The 14741-nt window shown below is 39.4% G+C and overlaps 1 protein-coding gene across 5 annotated transcripts in view; it reads right to left on the bottom strand.

Annotated features, from left to right (window-relative positions):
* LOC119185126 (uncharacterized) overlaps nt 1-14741 on the bottom strand; it is a 92537-nt gene that overhangs the window by 48040 nt on the left and 29756 nt on the right. For 2 of the 5 annotated variants that reach the window (XM_075872339.1, XM_075872340.1), the window contains exons 3-4: nt 5173-5253; nt 3891-3981 (exon numbers count right to left, since the gene is read on the bottom strand). The exons of 2 other annotated variants lie outside the window; for them this stretch is intronic. In XM_075872339.1, the coding sequence (XP_075728454.1) occupies nt 3891-3926 (36 nt within the window). In that variant the 5' untranslated portion in view covers nt 3927-3981; nt 5173-5253. The remainder of the gene's footprint in view (nt 1-3890; nt 3982-5172; nt 5254-14741) is intronic. One more of the 5 variants, XM_075872341.1, reaches the window with a different exon arrangement.

Here is a 14741-nt window from a genome sequence, read left to right as displayed (position 1 = left end):
CAAAAAAGCATAACTTCAAGGGCTCGTTTTTTTTGGTAGAAACAATATAATCAGAACTAAATCCAATGCGAATAAACTTGTCAATATTATTGAAACTGTTCTCATTAACATTGGCAAAGAGAAATGTCATTTTAAAATATCGACCATGAGCTTAGCCCTTCTGAGCATCGACAAAAGAAATGAAAATCTATAAAAACTAATTGCATGTAGCCTAAAAATATTTTTTTATTGATAGAATGTGCTCCTACAATATAAATACAGCTATACACAAGTTGCCACAGCTTCACGTCAGAAACGAGGTAGGGGTTGAGGGAGCGGTCAGAAAATTAATTAAGTATGATAGCACAACTGATATGTACGGACACATATTGGTGTTTATCATTGATGCTCGGATTGTCGTGTATAGAGCTGGGTCGTTTTGAGATATTCAAAAGCATTGTTTCAGACCACCATGCAGATTACGCTTCAATTCTAGTGCTACATAAGACACAACTTATGGGCCAGCTTTAATGAATAAGAAGATTCAGGTATACGCTTCAGCTCTACATGGATGCTTCAACTGTGCTGCAAAGAAATTTAACCAATGTGGGCAACATTGTCCATTTTAAACTATCTTTATGTATGTCTAAAATACCTACTGCGAGTTAAGCTATGTTGCACTCCATAACTCTTCCTTTTATTAAGGAATATTTTTCAAACAATCAACATTATTCAGTTTCTGTCTCACGAATTCAGGCCCGCCATTCTCGGTTTGGCTCGATCACAATTGTGCAGCCCTTATTTTGGAGGAATAAAAAACATCAACCAAAATATATGTTGGAACTGCTTCTCGGTGATATTGCCTTCCCTCAACTGCCACAGCTTGAGATGAGTCATAGCAAGTGTCGCGCATACCTAGAGCCTACCCTTGAAAAGCTGGTCCGGCTGTGAAATGCTCAGTTTTTTTCTCAAATAAATTTTTTTGGTTTGACTTTTCTCCCTTCTCGAGTCCCTTCACATTCAAGCAGACCCAATGTTCCCCTTAGTCCTTAATTTTGTTATATTATGAAATAAATAAAAATAGTAATTATGAAAACAAAAATACTAATAACTGTTGTGCAAAAAACACAGTCGCACATACGTACTTGAACGCAATATTGCTTTCATTTTGTTTTAGTACGTAACGCATTAGAAAAGATAGCAGTACATAAAAACATTGAAAAAAATAAAAAATTGAGCCTTGGTGGGATTCGAACCTGTGCCACTCAGATGTGCTCGTGTACGTGAGCTGAGTGCGTTAGCTTGCTGAACTATTCGCGTTTAGGTGCACGAGCGTTTAAGTTATATATATAAATTTGCTGTTTACACGCTATGTGTTGGCATATTTATGTACGATAAGCGATCGTATCTATTGTTGTGTGCATATGTTTTGTGATTGTATATACGTCACATGCTTTTCGCATGTCTTTCAACTATAGATTTCCGCCCCGTCGCGGACGAAAAAAGTATTTTTACACCCACACACAAGCTTGAGCTGTTGAAGGTTGTCTCCCAGGGCTCTCTTGCGATTGAGTCGGCCACCACAAGAAATTAGAGTAATACGAAATTAATCCCTGCATCTAGCTGTATTCCACTTAGTAGCTCCCTCGCTTGATGACAAATCGAGCGCGGGGCGTGACGCTATTGCGCACGACCATGCCTCGCGTAGCGGCGACATCAGCTGATTACGCCGGCCAGCTTGCTTCGTTTTGCTTCAGAGCAAAGAAATGTCATACCTTAAAAGATTGAGTACTGCACTATGTCAAAATGTTACTGCTTTGTAGTCATCCTATGATTTATTGAGAATTGATAACTCTGATATGACTACAAAGGAGCTTTGCGTCGGCGACACGCACCGAACGTAAAACCGCACTACGTCTGTCGTAGAAGCAGTAGGAGGCTGTCGTCTGCTAGAACAAAAACAAAAGAAAGACCTGCGAAAATATTCATAATTTGTAACTTGTTTTTTAATAACCTTTTATCAATTTTAAAGTTATTTTGCCAGGTAACATACATTGTTTTTCCAGTTTATAGCAACGACAGATATTTTTTTTATTTTCCTCACACAGATATCCAAGTCAAATTCATTCACAGCTAAAGCCACATGTTGTTCGTCTTCTTTGTTTCCGTGGGCATGCCATGCCGTTTTGGTGCATCTATCCATGTGTTCTCGCTGCTGCACACGAGAGCACAAATTGTTAAATTTACGCAAAGAACCGCCGTTCCTCGTTCGTGTGATGTGCAAAGATTGCGCCTTATTCCCGCGGTTGTTCGAGTGCGGATCAAGTGCGAGTCGTCCAAGGAATGGGCGGGTTGTGCGGGCGCTCGAAGGACTACGAGGTGACGGCTGGCGCCTGTGGTTGCTTCCCTCAGGACAGTGTGAAAGAAACTAAAGGTAAGGGGGACACTTTTTTATGTAGACTAAGTATGCCACTCAGTGCAAGTGTGTGTTGCCGCACTCGAACGAGGCGTCGTGAAACGGCAGCCTTACGCGCCTTTGCGATTGCGGTTGCCGATTCGCTTTGACAACGCTAACGCCAGCAGAGCCATGGCGCATCGGCGCGGCCTTACTGGAGCTAATTCGCGACAAATGCGGCAACATGCATGTGTATGGTGATCCATTGTTTCATAAGTACAATGTAGTAAGGAGGACGCACACAGCGCTTGCTACGTTGTTGATTAAACGAAGCCTGCGGTGCCATTTGATGCAAAGCAGCATTTTCTTCACGTTCGCGGGCGATACAATTTCTACCTTGGCTCAATTCACCTAGCCAACCGCCTTAGTGGATTGATAAGCATACGTTCACAGTGGAGCGTTATTATGCCCCTAAACAGTGGCGTATGCTTGTTAAAAGATATAATGTGTGTGCCTAGTGTAGAGAGAGAGAGGTGTTCGTGCAATATTAATGTGTACCTGCAAGACGCCTTTGCTTGTAACTAATAGTGTACCGGCCAGCGCCTACATTGTATGCCTGACTTTGAAGAAAACTTGCATGCAAAATGTGAGATTTTGTAATCTGCTAGAGTTTCTTTTTATAAACTAATACATTGCCAGCATGTTTAAAATATGTTTCGCTGCTGTGTGGCAGGGGTGCGGTTATCACGCTGTTGTGTAGTTGCTGCTGCAAGCACTTATAGTTTTGATGCGTTGATATTTCTCATCTAACTCATCAGGTGTTTGGCTGTTACAGCACAAACAAGGCAAAGAGAGAAGGAAGACTGGTAATGACAGGACCAGTGCAGTCTTTTGTTTGCAGGAGAATACGCATGTTGGTGTATTTATTGTGACAGCCTTTCTGTGTTGCTTTTTTGGCCAATTTATGCAACGACACAGTTGTCAGCAATATGAGAGAGAACAATGAAATTAGCTTTTAAAAATCATGATGACTAAAAGCCTAGTAATTCACAGCATAATGTAAGAACAAAAGACATCAGTATGATCAATGTGGGACGAGTACAGTCTGTCATCTAAAAAATATATTGTGAAACATGTTGCCTAAGTAAGAAACCTCTCTATGTTTGCGAACCGTATGACATCACTTCGAGCACTGTGCCAGTCATTCCCTTCCTCAGTGCAAGGACTGGTGGAAAAGGAAGTTGTTGGTGACGTTCCTGATAGCCCACTGATATGTATGCGATTCCAAACCTGTAGCCTAATACGTACATAATCTTTTGTTCAGTTACATCGCTGCATCTGACACCTACAACTTATTTGCATATTTACACTGCCATCTTAGGACCTAACACACAAACTTGTAGTGTGCATAGTCACTTCATGAATATCGAGCGGTAAAGGTACTGAGTATATTTGAAACAAGAATCTCTGCTTATTACATGAAGACATATGAGGCCTTCAATAAAACAAGTTATACCTTTATTGGGCTTGCGTACACGTCAGGGCGATGCATACAGGCAGCTTCAGCAAATGGTATCTTCCAACCCAGTGACCATGCAATTTATTTTCTGCACACAGCGCAAACACCGAGATGTACTCACTCGCAGATAATCGCGTCAAGTGCATATTTACCTTGACTAAAATATCGAGTCAAGTTTTTTCATCGACCGGTCCCTGCCATGAGTGCTAACGTCTTCGCACACAAGACACATTGTTATTCACACTGCACACACCTCACACAGTATTCTCAGTTGAACCGATATTCTCAATACCTTTCAATGCACTCTACATGCCGCAATTACAGTGCACATTTTTGAAGACTATGCCGGTGTTCCTCGCACAGGCGACCACGTGTGTTCACTTCTTCAAGATAAACAGACAGCATGGCAAAAATTTTACCACACAGTTTACGCACAGCTAGATGTTTGCTGACACATACTACAGCTAATGTCGACATTCTAACGTGAATTGTAAGCTTTGAAAAATTAAAACTTGCCCCAAACACCGCACGACTGTACCGGGCTGAGCCACTTGCGGGAGTGTTTTTCCAGCCACACCTTTTACGTGTGCCAGTGACATCATGCTGTGACGTACCTCGGTAGGGGCCTATCGCTGCATACTTTATGTGAATGAGGGTCTTGTTGGAGAATGCAGGCATTGTTGATTTCGTAACTTGTTCATTTACAGCTGGATCTTCATTTACACGAGTTGTCTGACTGATATTCAGGCGAACTTTTGTGCAATAAATTGTACAGTTGACAGTCTGTGCTTGCCCCATACTGTTGTTACTTGTGTTTCTCGTTACTTTGCACTGTTCATTACTGCTCACCTTCAGAAACTAGCCTAGCTTGCCGCTGTTTTGGACAAGATGCAGCTGGCAAGTGCGATAGTGTTCATAACTCTAAATTCTCAAGCAAAAATTATCGTTTCATATTCAGTTAGTTGCATTCATATCAGTACATTATAAGAAATCATTGATTAAACATGAATCCGTGTTCTTTCACATAATGCTTACAACTTTAAATATCCCATTGAATAGTGTTTTTAAAAGACATAAGTTTTAGCTAAACTTCATGCTGTTTTTTTGAACAGCTGACAAAACGCTATTGCATGCTTACTTGCCATTGGATTGTGTTTGAAATACATTGCACTTCTTCACCGGACTGCCAGTAACACTTCAGATTGGGGAACATTTATTAACCATGGATTGATTAATTTTTAAAAACGGAAAGAAAGAAGCGGCAGGCCGGGATACTTACTTGATATTGGCATTCGTTTTGCTACCCAGCACATTATCATGCAAACTTCCAATTGAGTGGTTATGCGTCTTGCATGTGTGTCTGTAAACCAAGAACTTTGGGTAGAACTATATTTGTCTTAAAAATGGTTGCAGGACAGTGGAGGCTGTAGGGCTGCTTAGCCAATATGAATGGTGGAATCCCTGGACATGTGTTCAACCATGCTGCATCAGCTGCTTGGTGTTTTCACCGCATCTTTAGAGATGTGTTGGGTGAGTAAAGCAAGCAGGTTTCAACACAGGCAAAAATATAATATGGCAGCACCTCTTGTGCATGCCTTTCATCCCAAGTATATCAAATATTTATCTTGCACCTTGTGGCATGTAATTTTTAAAGAGACACTTCTTTTTGCTTTATATTTCAGTCTAGATGATTCGAAAGCAATGTATTTGTGTTCGACAGCAAGTGTTCTGCAACAAATAACTGATCTCAATAATGACAAAACACCCTTCATACTTGGCCCTTAGCATAAGCTTGCACATATCTATAGCAGATTCAATTGTTCACTTTTTGCTGTGATGATAATGGGCAAGTACTAAAGGCAAGTTCAGATTAGAGTGGTCGGTGACGTCTGTTTAGGCTGTGCCGTATTGCTTTGCAACCAGAGTTACTTGTGGCCACATATACAATGAAGCCATAGGACGTGCATTCTGAATGAGATCATATCACATTTCACTGCATCTTAATATGTGTCGAACAAATGCATATATCTTTAGCTTTCCACTCTAAAGGAATCCTAAACCAACACAGGGTTGAAATTAAGTCGTGGAGTTGCAGCTGTGTATGAGTCTGCAATAGATGCATAGCCGTGATAATTTTTCTATATTTTGTCACAATAGTAATGTTACACACATTGGCCGATACAAAAGAGGTCCTCGCTTATTCCGATTTTTTTCGTTATGCTTCTTTCTTGTCTCTTCTTGCCATGTGCTCCTCCCCACTGTACAAGGAGCAAGAGCAGTGGGCCCACAAACACGTATTTAAAAAAAATGTTGTAAGGTGAGCACTGAGGGGTTGAATACTTCCAAAAACCTCAAAGAGGAAAAGGTATTGTTTCTAGCTACTTTTTGGGCACCCATAGCTAGTTGTGCTGCTGCAGTTATCATTGTTGATCAGGACACTATTTTGAAGTCGTTGCACACATTTGCTTCAAATGCTAAAAAGTAATTGGAGGTGGTTTGGCACCCTTTATTGCAATTACATACAGAACTACGTTTCAATGTGTAAGCAAAATCTGTTCACTCTAATTCAATCCTAATGATATCTGAAATTCAGGAAATATTCACAGAAAAGCTCAGGAAAAGGCTAAGTGGTTCCCCTTGAACGTGAAGAAGATATCCTTCTTCTAAAAGGTCAATAGACTGTCTAGTAGTCTCGATATTACATGCACTATAAGATATTCTGGTGGGGTGCTTTTCATGCATGCTATAATGAGAGGGATTTTTAATGGAACTGTTGTCACTTTGCCCTGTGTTGCTGAAATTGTTCACATAGTTATAATACATGAATAACTTTATGCCTTTTGATTTTATGCAAATGGTTTACTTAACCAGTCAGTATAACTTGATTTGAATAAAGTCATAAATGCTCTCAATTTTTTTACTATACAGCAGGTTTATTTTTAAATTACGCGACCATAGATGTGAACGCAGTTGGTGGGGTGCTTGATTAATGCTTCTTTATCACCACTCTAACTACACCGGCTGCAGTGCATAGTGCGACAAAAATAATGGTCCTTAACATTAATAACTTGCAGCATACACGTTTATGTCTCAAAATGTGTTAGAAAGCCTGGTAAAAATTTGTGTACTTTTTTGCTCCAACTAAATATTCTGGTGTACTCAAAGCAGCTTCCACTCGTTTACGGTCCTCAAACTATTTGGTGTTCAAAAGGTGTATCAATGCCATATCCTTCCTTTCTCGGCCTACTCACCACTCTAATATTGAAAATTACACGACAACATTACCCAGGAATATATATGGGGATGTTATAAAAAGTAATGTCAATTCAATTGTCAAAAACGTGAACCCATTAGTAACTTGTCGCCAAGTTACGTTTTCGTTCACTTTTGTTTTCACAATTTTTTTAAAGTTATTTTTGATAACATCCCCTACTGTTTGTTTGATATCATTGTCTGTTAGTTCTCATTATAATGTGTTCAGCATAGAGAATAAACCCTTAAATTTGTAGTTCTTTCCTTTACTCATGAATCTGGAACAGTGAATATCAGTAATCTTAGCGGTATGTCACTTCTTTTTTTTTATCAGTTGTGCGTGTGTTCGTGTACGTGCATTTAGGTGGGAGGGCGAACCATTGAAACTTCCTATGACAAGCAGATTTTCTGAGAACTAACAGTTGCATAATGCTGCCAAAGAAGTATAGAGATAGTGGAAGTAATCGTAATGTGATTGCCAGTAGGCAAAAAAGGTGTCCCACACGCGCCATAATGGTAACAGGCAGCGCTGACTGACTCTTTCATGAGTAAATCACATATACACCGTACAAAATGGAAGGGGGATAGCAGCCATGGTAGCTCAGTTGATCAAGCATCGGACATGTTCATTGAAGTTCGCGGGCTCTGTCCCTGTCCAGGGCAAGTTATCTTTTTTCCTTCTACTTTTCTTTCTTCACAATTACAACACTTCTATTCTTCTCGCAGAATTTCTGGTTTAAAAAGGAACCTTATATTCTGAAGAGGCGAACAGAATTTGCCAGTGTATGGGTAAGCTCTTGTAGTGGTTACAAGTAAGATATGTTTTTAAGAATAAATCATTCTGCCACTTGACTAAAGAATGACTATAGGACATGGTGCTGGATGCACTTTGTTATTTTTGAATCGAGCTATTTTGAATTCTATTTTTATAAATTACATGGGCTACTCATGACGGTATCACACACTTTATTGCCACAAAGAATATGCAGCGAACAATGTTATAAATGCGAAATTGCATTAGGATAAGGTTAAAACTGCACCCCCAGCGAGAATGTACAGGGAGCAGAAGAAGCAGGCGTCATTCCTTCTGCCCGTGCTTTTCAAGTGCGAGCTGTTTTCACCTCGTTCTGATCAACTAACTAGATTGAGATGTGTTGTTATAGTGCATAAGGATGCTCCACGGGAAACTAGGCTTGTCTCAAACTCTGTGTGTCATTCAACCTTTATGGTACCATGTTCAAAAGTTCATGCAGACCAGATCGTGTAAAGCAGGACACCCGTTTAACTTAATAACATGGCTTAAGTCATAAAGCAGTTAGTGGGACCGAATGTCAATTTTTATAGTAGCTGTTTTTCTCTGCAATAGAAACCTTACTGGTCTGATCGTATAAACATGCAGCGAAAGAAGAGAATTTTTGAGGCTTGTTTCTTTTTGTTTGACATGGCTTTCATGAGTACATCTAGTGGTAACGCAGAAAGTGCTGGAAACATTTTAAGAATTTTTGGGTCCATGACTGCTATGAAGTGTCACACAACACAGGCACCAAACAGTGGGAGGTCAGCATAACAGCTTCATTTGTTTGTGCATTGCAGTTTGCTGCGAAAGCATGCATTTCATGGGCGTGTGAAATGCGCATATTTCGCACTGTTTGCCACGATGACAGTTCTGCTTTTTGAGGGTTGACTCCTCTGCGTAGGCAGCACAGAATAATGTTGGCACAGGTAATATGGATATATGCAGTAACTTTGACCACTAATCTTTTTGCATGTTAAAGCATCAAATAATTTGCAGTAAACAAACAGGCTGCATGACATACTAATTTTTAAGCTTTTTAAGTGCCATCTTAAAAGAAATGCCACTCAAGTTGCAAAAAGAATGCAGTTCAATTCACATTTTTGATTTCCACCTCCAATCACACATTCTAGCGACTTGTCAGTCTCTTTAATGAAGAAATCTTAATCAAAATTTTTAGCTGAATGGGTTGGTACTGATGTTGAATTTTGTGCACTGCTCATAAGTAGAACGATAGATTTGTGCCCTACCCTTCAGTACTGCCTGAAATTGATGCGGCAATCTTTGAATATTTTTAGTATCGTTGGACGATCAGTGTCAGCTTAAGCTATGTCATGAAAGCGGCCCACAGCGTCCAGCTAATGTTGTTTTTGTGTGCAACTGTAGTTGTGGTTGTGCTGAATGACCTTTCTTTATATACACTACATATCAAACTTACTCCTTTAGAGTCAAGTGCATCTTCGGATCGATTGTAAATGTTTTCATATGTGAGGCCTTAAGTTTAATAAGAAGTTCCTCAGTGTGCCACGAATTGTGTGTTTAGCAAAAATTTGTATATCATTATATACAACTCTTAAAGCCTCGTCTACACTTTGTGCAGGTTGACCTTGAGCAGAAAACGAGGAGCGGCAGCAGCCCCCAGAAAAGAGCAAGCACCCTCCAAGCTCCCCAAGCTCTCCTCGACAGGAACAGCAAAGTCACTGGGTGGCATTGAAAACCATTGCAAGGAGTGCCTTATCAGGAATCTGTGCTGCTCTTTCGTCGCAGAACACGAAGTTGACCACTCCAGAGGAACTTCACGCTGTGTATTGTGAGTGCGTCAGTGGTTTTGTTTTGTCCAGCCAGCAGCCAAGAAATCATGTGTCAGATTCAGCCGGGATGGCTAGAGGGAGTCGGGCAGGCGCGTTTGGAAATTTGTCAAGCCAAGTAGTGCCAATTTTCGCACTGGTCCTGTTGAAGTTACTGCCACAAACGACAGAAGCTTTGTTAGCTCGCTAAATGCACAGATGTGTCGGGGAAGATTAGCTTCATTAGTTGTTTCTATAACTGATAGCTGCCAACATTCTTCATTGTACAGGAGTTTTGTTTCTCACTTATAGGTGTAAAGCCCTCCACAGAAAAAATGCTACACGTCTACTTACAGAAGGCCCCAAGGCCCTACTTGTAGGTTTTTTGGCTTGTATGATAAGCACCTCATTGGGGTGTACATGAACAATATATAAACATGTACAGTAAAAAGTTTAGGTGGCTGGTCATTTTGTCGTTATCATGTTTCTCGCAATATCCTTAAGCATGTTGTGCATTACGTAGTCAATCTGGTTCATGTGCATAGAAGACATTACGCAGTTTCAGGCTACTTCAAGCACTGTTAGTATAAAAAGCCAGGAAGCAGGCTATCAATAATTTTTTAACACAGTTGCTTAATCTGATGAATGATACATCACTAAACTTTCGTGCGTATTCATCAATGTAAGCTCGTCTTAGTGTTATCCAAAATGAAGATGCGAGTCGACAGATAGAAACATCTAGTCGGGTAATAAGGGTGAACAGTGGAAGTGCCTCAGACAGCCTGGCCGATGTTGCGATAGGCGGACCTATTTTTTAGAAGTCACCATGTCATCCTTCGTGTGTTAGTTTGTATGGGGTTAGTAATGACATCATCTTTTGGTGTAGGCATGTGTGCCTGTTGGAAGTGTTTGTCTGAAAAAAAACCTATAACGCAGAAGAGTGCAGCCCTTGCTTCCTTTCAAGTTAGGTTGCGATGATACAAAGTGTTCACCTGTCAGAAGTTGGGGTAAGAGAAGCAAAAAAGGCAAAAGAAAGAAAAGAAGAAAAAAGAAGGAAGAAAAGGGGATGCAAAGTAAAAGTAGTGTGCTTCACTGCTCCTACTTTGCCTCCCCCCTTTTCTTCTTTTTTTCTTTGTTTTCTTCTTTCATCTTTTTTGTTACATTTGCATTGTCCCATCCAGTGCATGAATCAATGACACATGGCTTTGCTGTAGCAAAGATGCCTATGTGGTGTTTGATTGAACAGTGCATTGTACTTCATTCAGTTATTTACAGGCTGATCAGTCTTGCAATAAGTGCTTCCTGTCTATCACCACACATGATCAAATGAAAAGTTTGCGCTTGGCTTTTAGTGTACTGGTATATAGCTTGTGTCTTGGACTACTCAAAATGAATGTTATTTTGCTGCTGTTTATGGTAATGATTTTATCCAACATGAAAATATCTTGCCTTGTGAAGTTTGTCGGACCTGCCTTTCTTTTTCTTTCCTATGCAGGCATTGTATGGGAGGGAGGCAGTGACAGAGAGGTGACAGCTTGAGCTTCGGAAGAATAAATGCTGGCAGTGAGGCATTTCCACATGAAACGTCTTAGCCACTTTACCAACCATCCTAAATGTGTTTTGTAAAAGATATTGTGCTCGTTAACTGTAGTGAAAACAGCAAAATGCTAAAATCTGTCGCAGAGAACAAAATATCAGGCCACCTTGGTGCCTTTCGGACTTCCCAGGATGTCGTCTGGGTGTTGCTTGTAAAAAGTAAAAAGAAGTATTTCAAAAATACTGCCTCTTTTACACCAAATTTGGTCTAGGCATTAAATAAAGGTGATTGTGTGTAGTGCATGAAGCTCAGTAATATTAGTGCAATTTTTTTGCCACATCAAAAGGAAGGAAGCAGTTCTCTTTATATGGCAAGTTATAAGATTACACTTTGTTTTAAAGAATAAATCATTTTTGAAGTTTCCTAATGATGGCTGTATTCTGAATTTGATATACGACAGCTTCCGTTTCGAAGTACCCACAGCCCTCAATAGGAGACTTCAAAAATCATTTTCCTCATTGAAACAAAAATTGTAATGATAACTCATGCCATATAACAAGAACTGTTTATTTGCTTTCAACTTACACATAAAAGTACTTTTCGATTAGACAAACACATTGTTCAAATTGCATCTCAATGTGAACAAAAATGATTATATAGTGATATTTGTAATGTGCAGCTAAATAACTTTTTTTTCGGGAAATATAACTTCTGTGGAGTGAGTATTTGTGGCTCACATATTCATACAAAGTGCATTATTGCCATACAAGAAATGCAAACGATAAATAGTTTGACTGAATTCTTCAAAGCTAATGTAGCGGATAAAGTGCACTAACGTTACTTGGCTTCAAATACTTTAAAGAAGCACCTTTACTTAATATGTAGATCAAATTTGATATGGCAAGAAAAAGCGGTACTTTTAAATTTTTCTCACAAATTACACCCGCACGACATTCTGCGAAATTCTGAAGGTACCCGCGTGACCACTACTTTTTTTCTCTTCAAAAAAATTCTGTAAAGAACTATTTTCAAAAGGATAAATCACCATTACTTTTAACACTATCTATCTGTGATGGTCACCAGGCAGTATGGTTTGGATGTTTGGTGTAGAATAGCCCAGTGGGAAAAACAACAAATGTCTGAGCATCCTTTGACGCTCGGGCAATTTTGAAAGCATTTGTTTGTTAGCAGCAATTCAATTAAGCCCATGTCTTCATGCTTAGGCCCACAAACAAAACACAAGTAACCAAAGTAGTCCTAAGAGTCATGCAGTCTCGCTGTTCCAAAGCTTGTGGAGCCTAATTTAGTGCAAGCTTCACCATTTTTTAAAATTCATATTCAACCAACAGGTTTTGGAGGCACAGTGCATTTTCAGCTAAATTGTTTCACACCGGTTACTTAGATAAAAAGCAGCAAGTAGAGGTAAAAATACCATTTTAAAAGCATTGTAGGTAATAACAAAAAGGTCTGCTTTCTTTTTTTCTTTGGTGCTTTGCCTGAACGCTGTGCTTTTTGTGGTATAGTTCATTGTCTAGTGAAAATAGGCCTTAAAAACTAACATTAGCCATGTTGAGGTCGATTTCTTGGTTATAGTCATAGTAGCCATATTAAAATTATGACTTCAAGCTTGATTGTTCCTTTGAAGATTTTTTCTTGCATATTGATATTGCAGAGTCTTAGTCAATTTTGTTATAAGAAAACGTGATGACTTAATAGGGTCACTTTTTATAGTCAATCAGTTTGACCTTACCTGTTACATTTCTAATAGAGCAGTTATCTTCAATATCGGTATTCAAAATGGAATGAGCATGCTGTATGCAGTAGGTGTAAGTACTTGCAGATAGCACATGCAACCAACTTTTCTTTGGCCGTTTATTTCTGTTATTCTTGATTGATATGTGGGGTTTCACGTCGCAAAACCACTATATGATTATGAGAGACGCCGTAGTGTAGGGCTCTGGAAAATTCGACTACTTGTGGTTCTTTAACGTGCACCCAAATCTGAGCACACATGCCTACAGCATTTCTGCCTCCAACGGAAATGCAGCCGGGATTCGATACCATGACCTGCGGGTCAGCAGCCGAATTTCTGTAACTCTTGCTCCCCTATTTCTGTGCAGTTCGGTTATACTTGCACAGATTTTTAATGGCGCCTGCCTGATCCTGCTTGCTTTCATGGTGATTTTAACATTCATAATTTTGCATAGGCTTACCTCTCAAAATTGTTCAAGATGCCAATTTTGTGCACAAACTGTATAGTATAAAGGCAGCAGATGTACATGCACAAACTATTAAATGTACATTGAGAGCTTTCACTGGTAGTTCCTAAAGTTTTACTCTGCAGGAAGCATTTAAATCATAATTCTATAAGGACATATCAATAGATTATCTCTACCATTGAAAATCGTGACAACCTATTTATTTTCACTATGATAAGCATGCTGTTTTCTTCAATGTGGCAGAGCTAATTTATACACTTATTTCTTCTAATATTTACATATGCATAACATGAACGATTGTGTGCCTTACATTTTCAGTTTCAGTCTGTGTGTTATACTTCTTGTGCATGTGAACTAAGGTGCTAACATGTGTCTATGACATTATTTGTGCCAATTATTTACATTTACAGGCGCCTATGAAGGCCACATAAATTCTATGGCAGTGACCTCCCAAATCTAAAGTGGTGCCGGAGCCTCAAGCAGGGTTTCGCCGATCTCCACAAGGCGTTCTTGAGATAAACACAGCGCCACACTTTCACAGTGCTATGATTATAATTTATGTTTAACGATTTCATTCCAAAATTGCTGTTACATTGTGTTTTGTGCCACCATCCTGTGGCTTAGGTGGAGCTTGTGAAATAATGGTGTAGTCACCTCATTTGTGTACCATCAACAGTGCAATGTCGCTATTCACAGCTGAAGCATACAGACAAATAAAAAAATATATTGATTGTAACAGGGCTGGTGTGTAAAATAATGCTTTTCTATTGCAAATAATAACTTTATAAGTTCTTTGTGTCTTGCATAGAACACTGCAATAATGTGTTGCAATATAACCACCATTTCTGATCGCTAGCATGTTAATTTAGTAGTTTTGTAATGTATTTTATTTAAAAGGTAATTTTGCTTCCGCATCACGACAATTAGAAAGATGCCGATGATTCAATCCCTCATCACGTATATTTAAGAAATATTGTAATTTGTACACAGTATTTCATGTACTCAAGATGTGGACGTCTATTCAATTTACACATTATATTGCTTTGCACTTGATTCGGATGTAACATGCACACATCTCAGTTTTTCTGCATGATACGTCTTTCCATAAAATGCGGAGTCCGCATCATGAGTCTCTTTATAAAATGCGGAGTCCACATCATGCGTCTCTCCAGAAAATACGGTGTCCGCATCATACGTCTTTCAATAAAATGCGGAGTCCGCATCATACGTCTTCCATATTCCAATAATTCCGTACTTGAG

Source organism: Rhipicephalus microplus, chromosome 8 (genome assembly GCF_043290135.1).
Source record: "Rhipicephalus microplus isolate Deutch F79 chromosome 8, USDA_Rmic, whole genome shotgun sequence".
In the NCBI taxonomy this organism is placed as follows: domain Eukaryota; kingdom Metazoa; phylum Arthropoda; class Arachnida; order Ixodida; family Ixodidae; genus Rhipicephalus; species Rhipicephalus microplus.
Note: the sequence above shows the minus strand (reverse complement) of the source record. Positions and strands in the feature narration are given on the sequence as shown.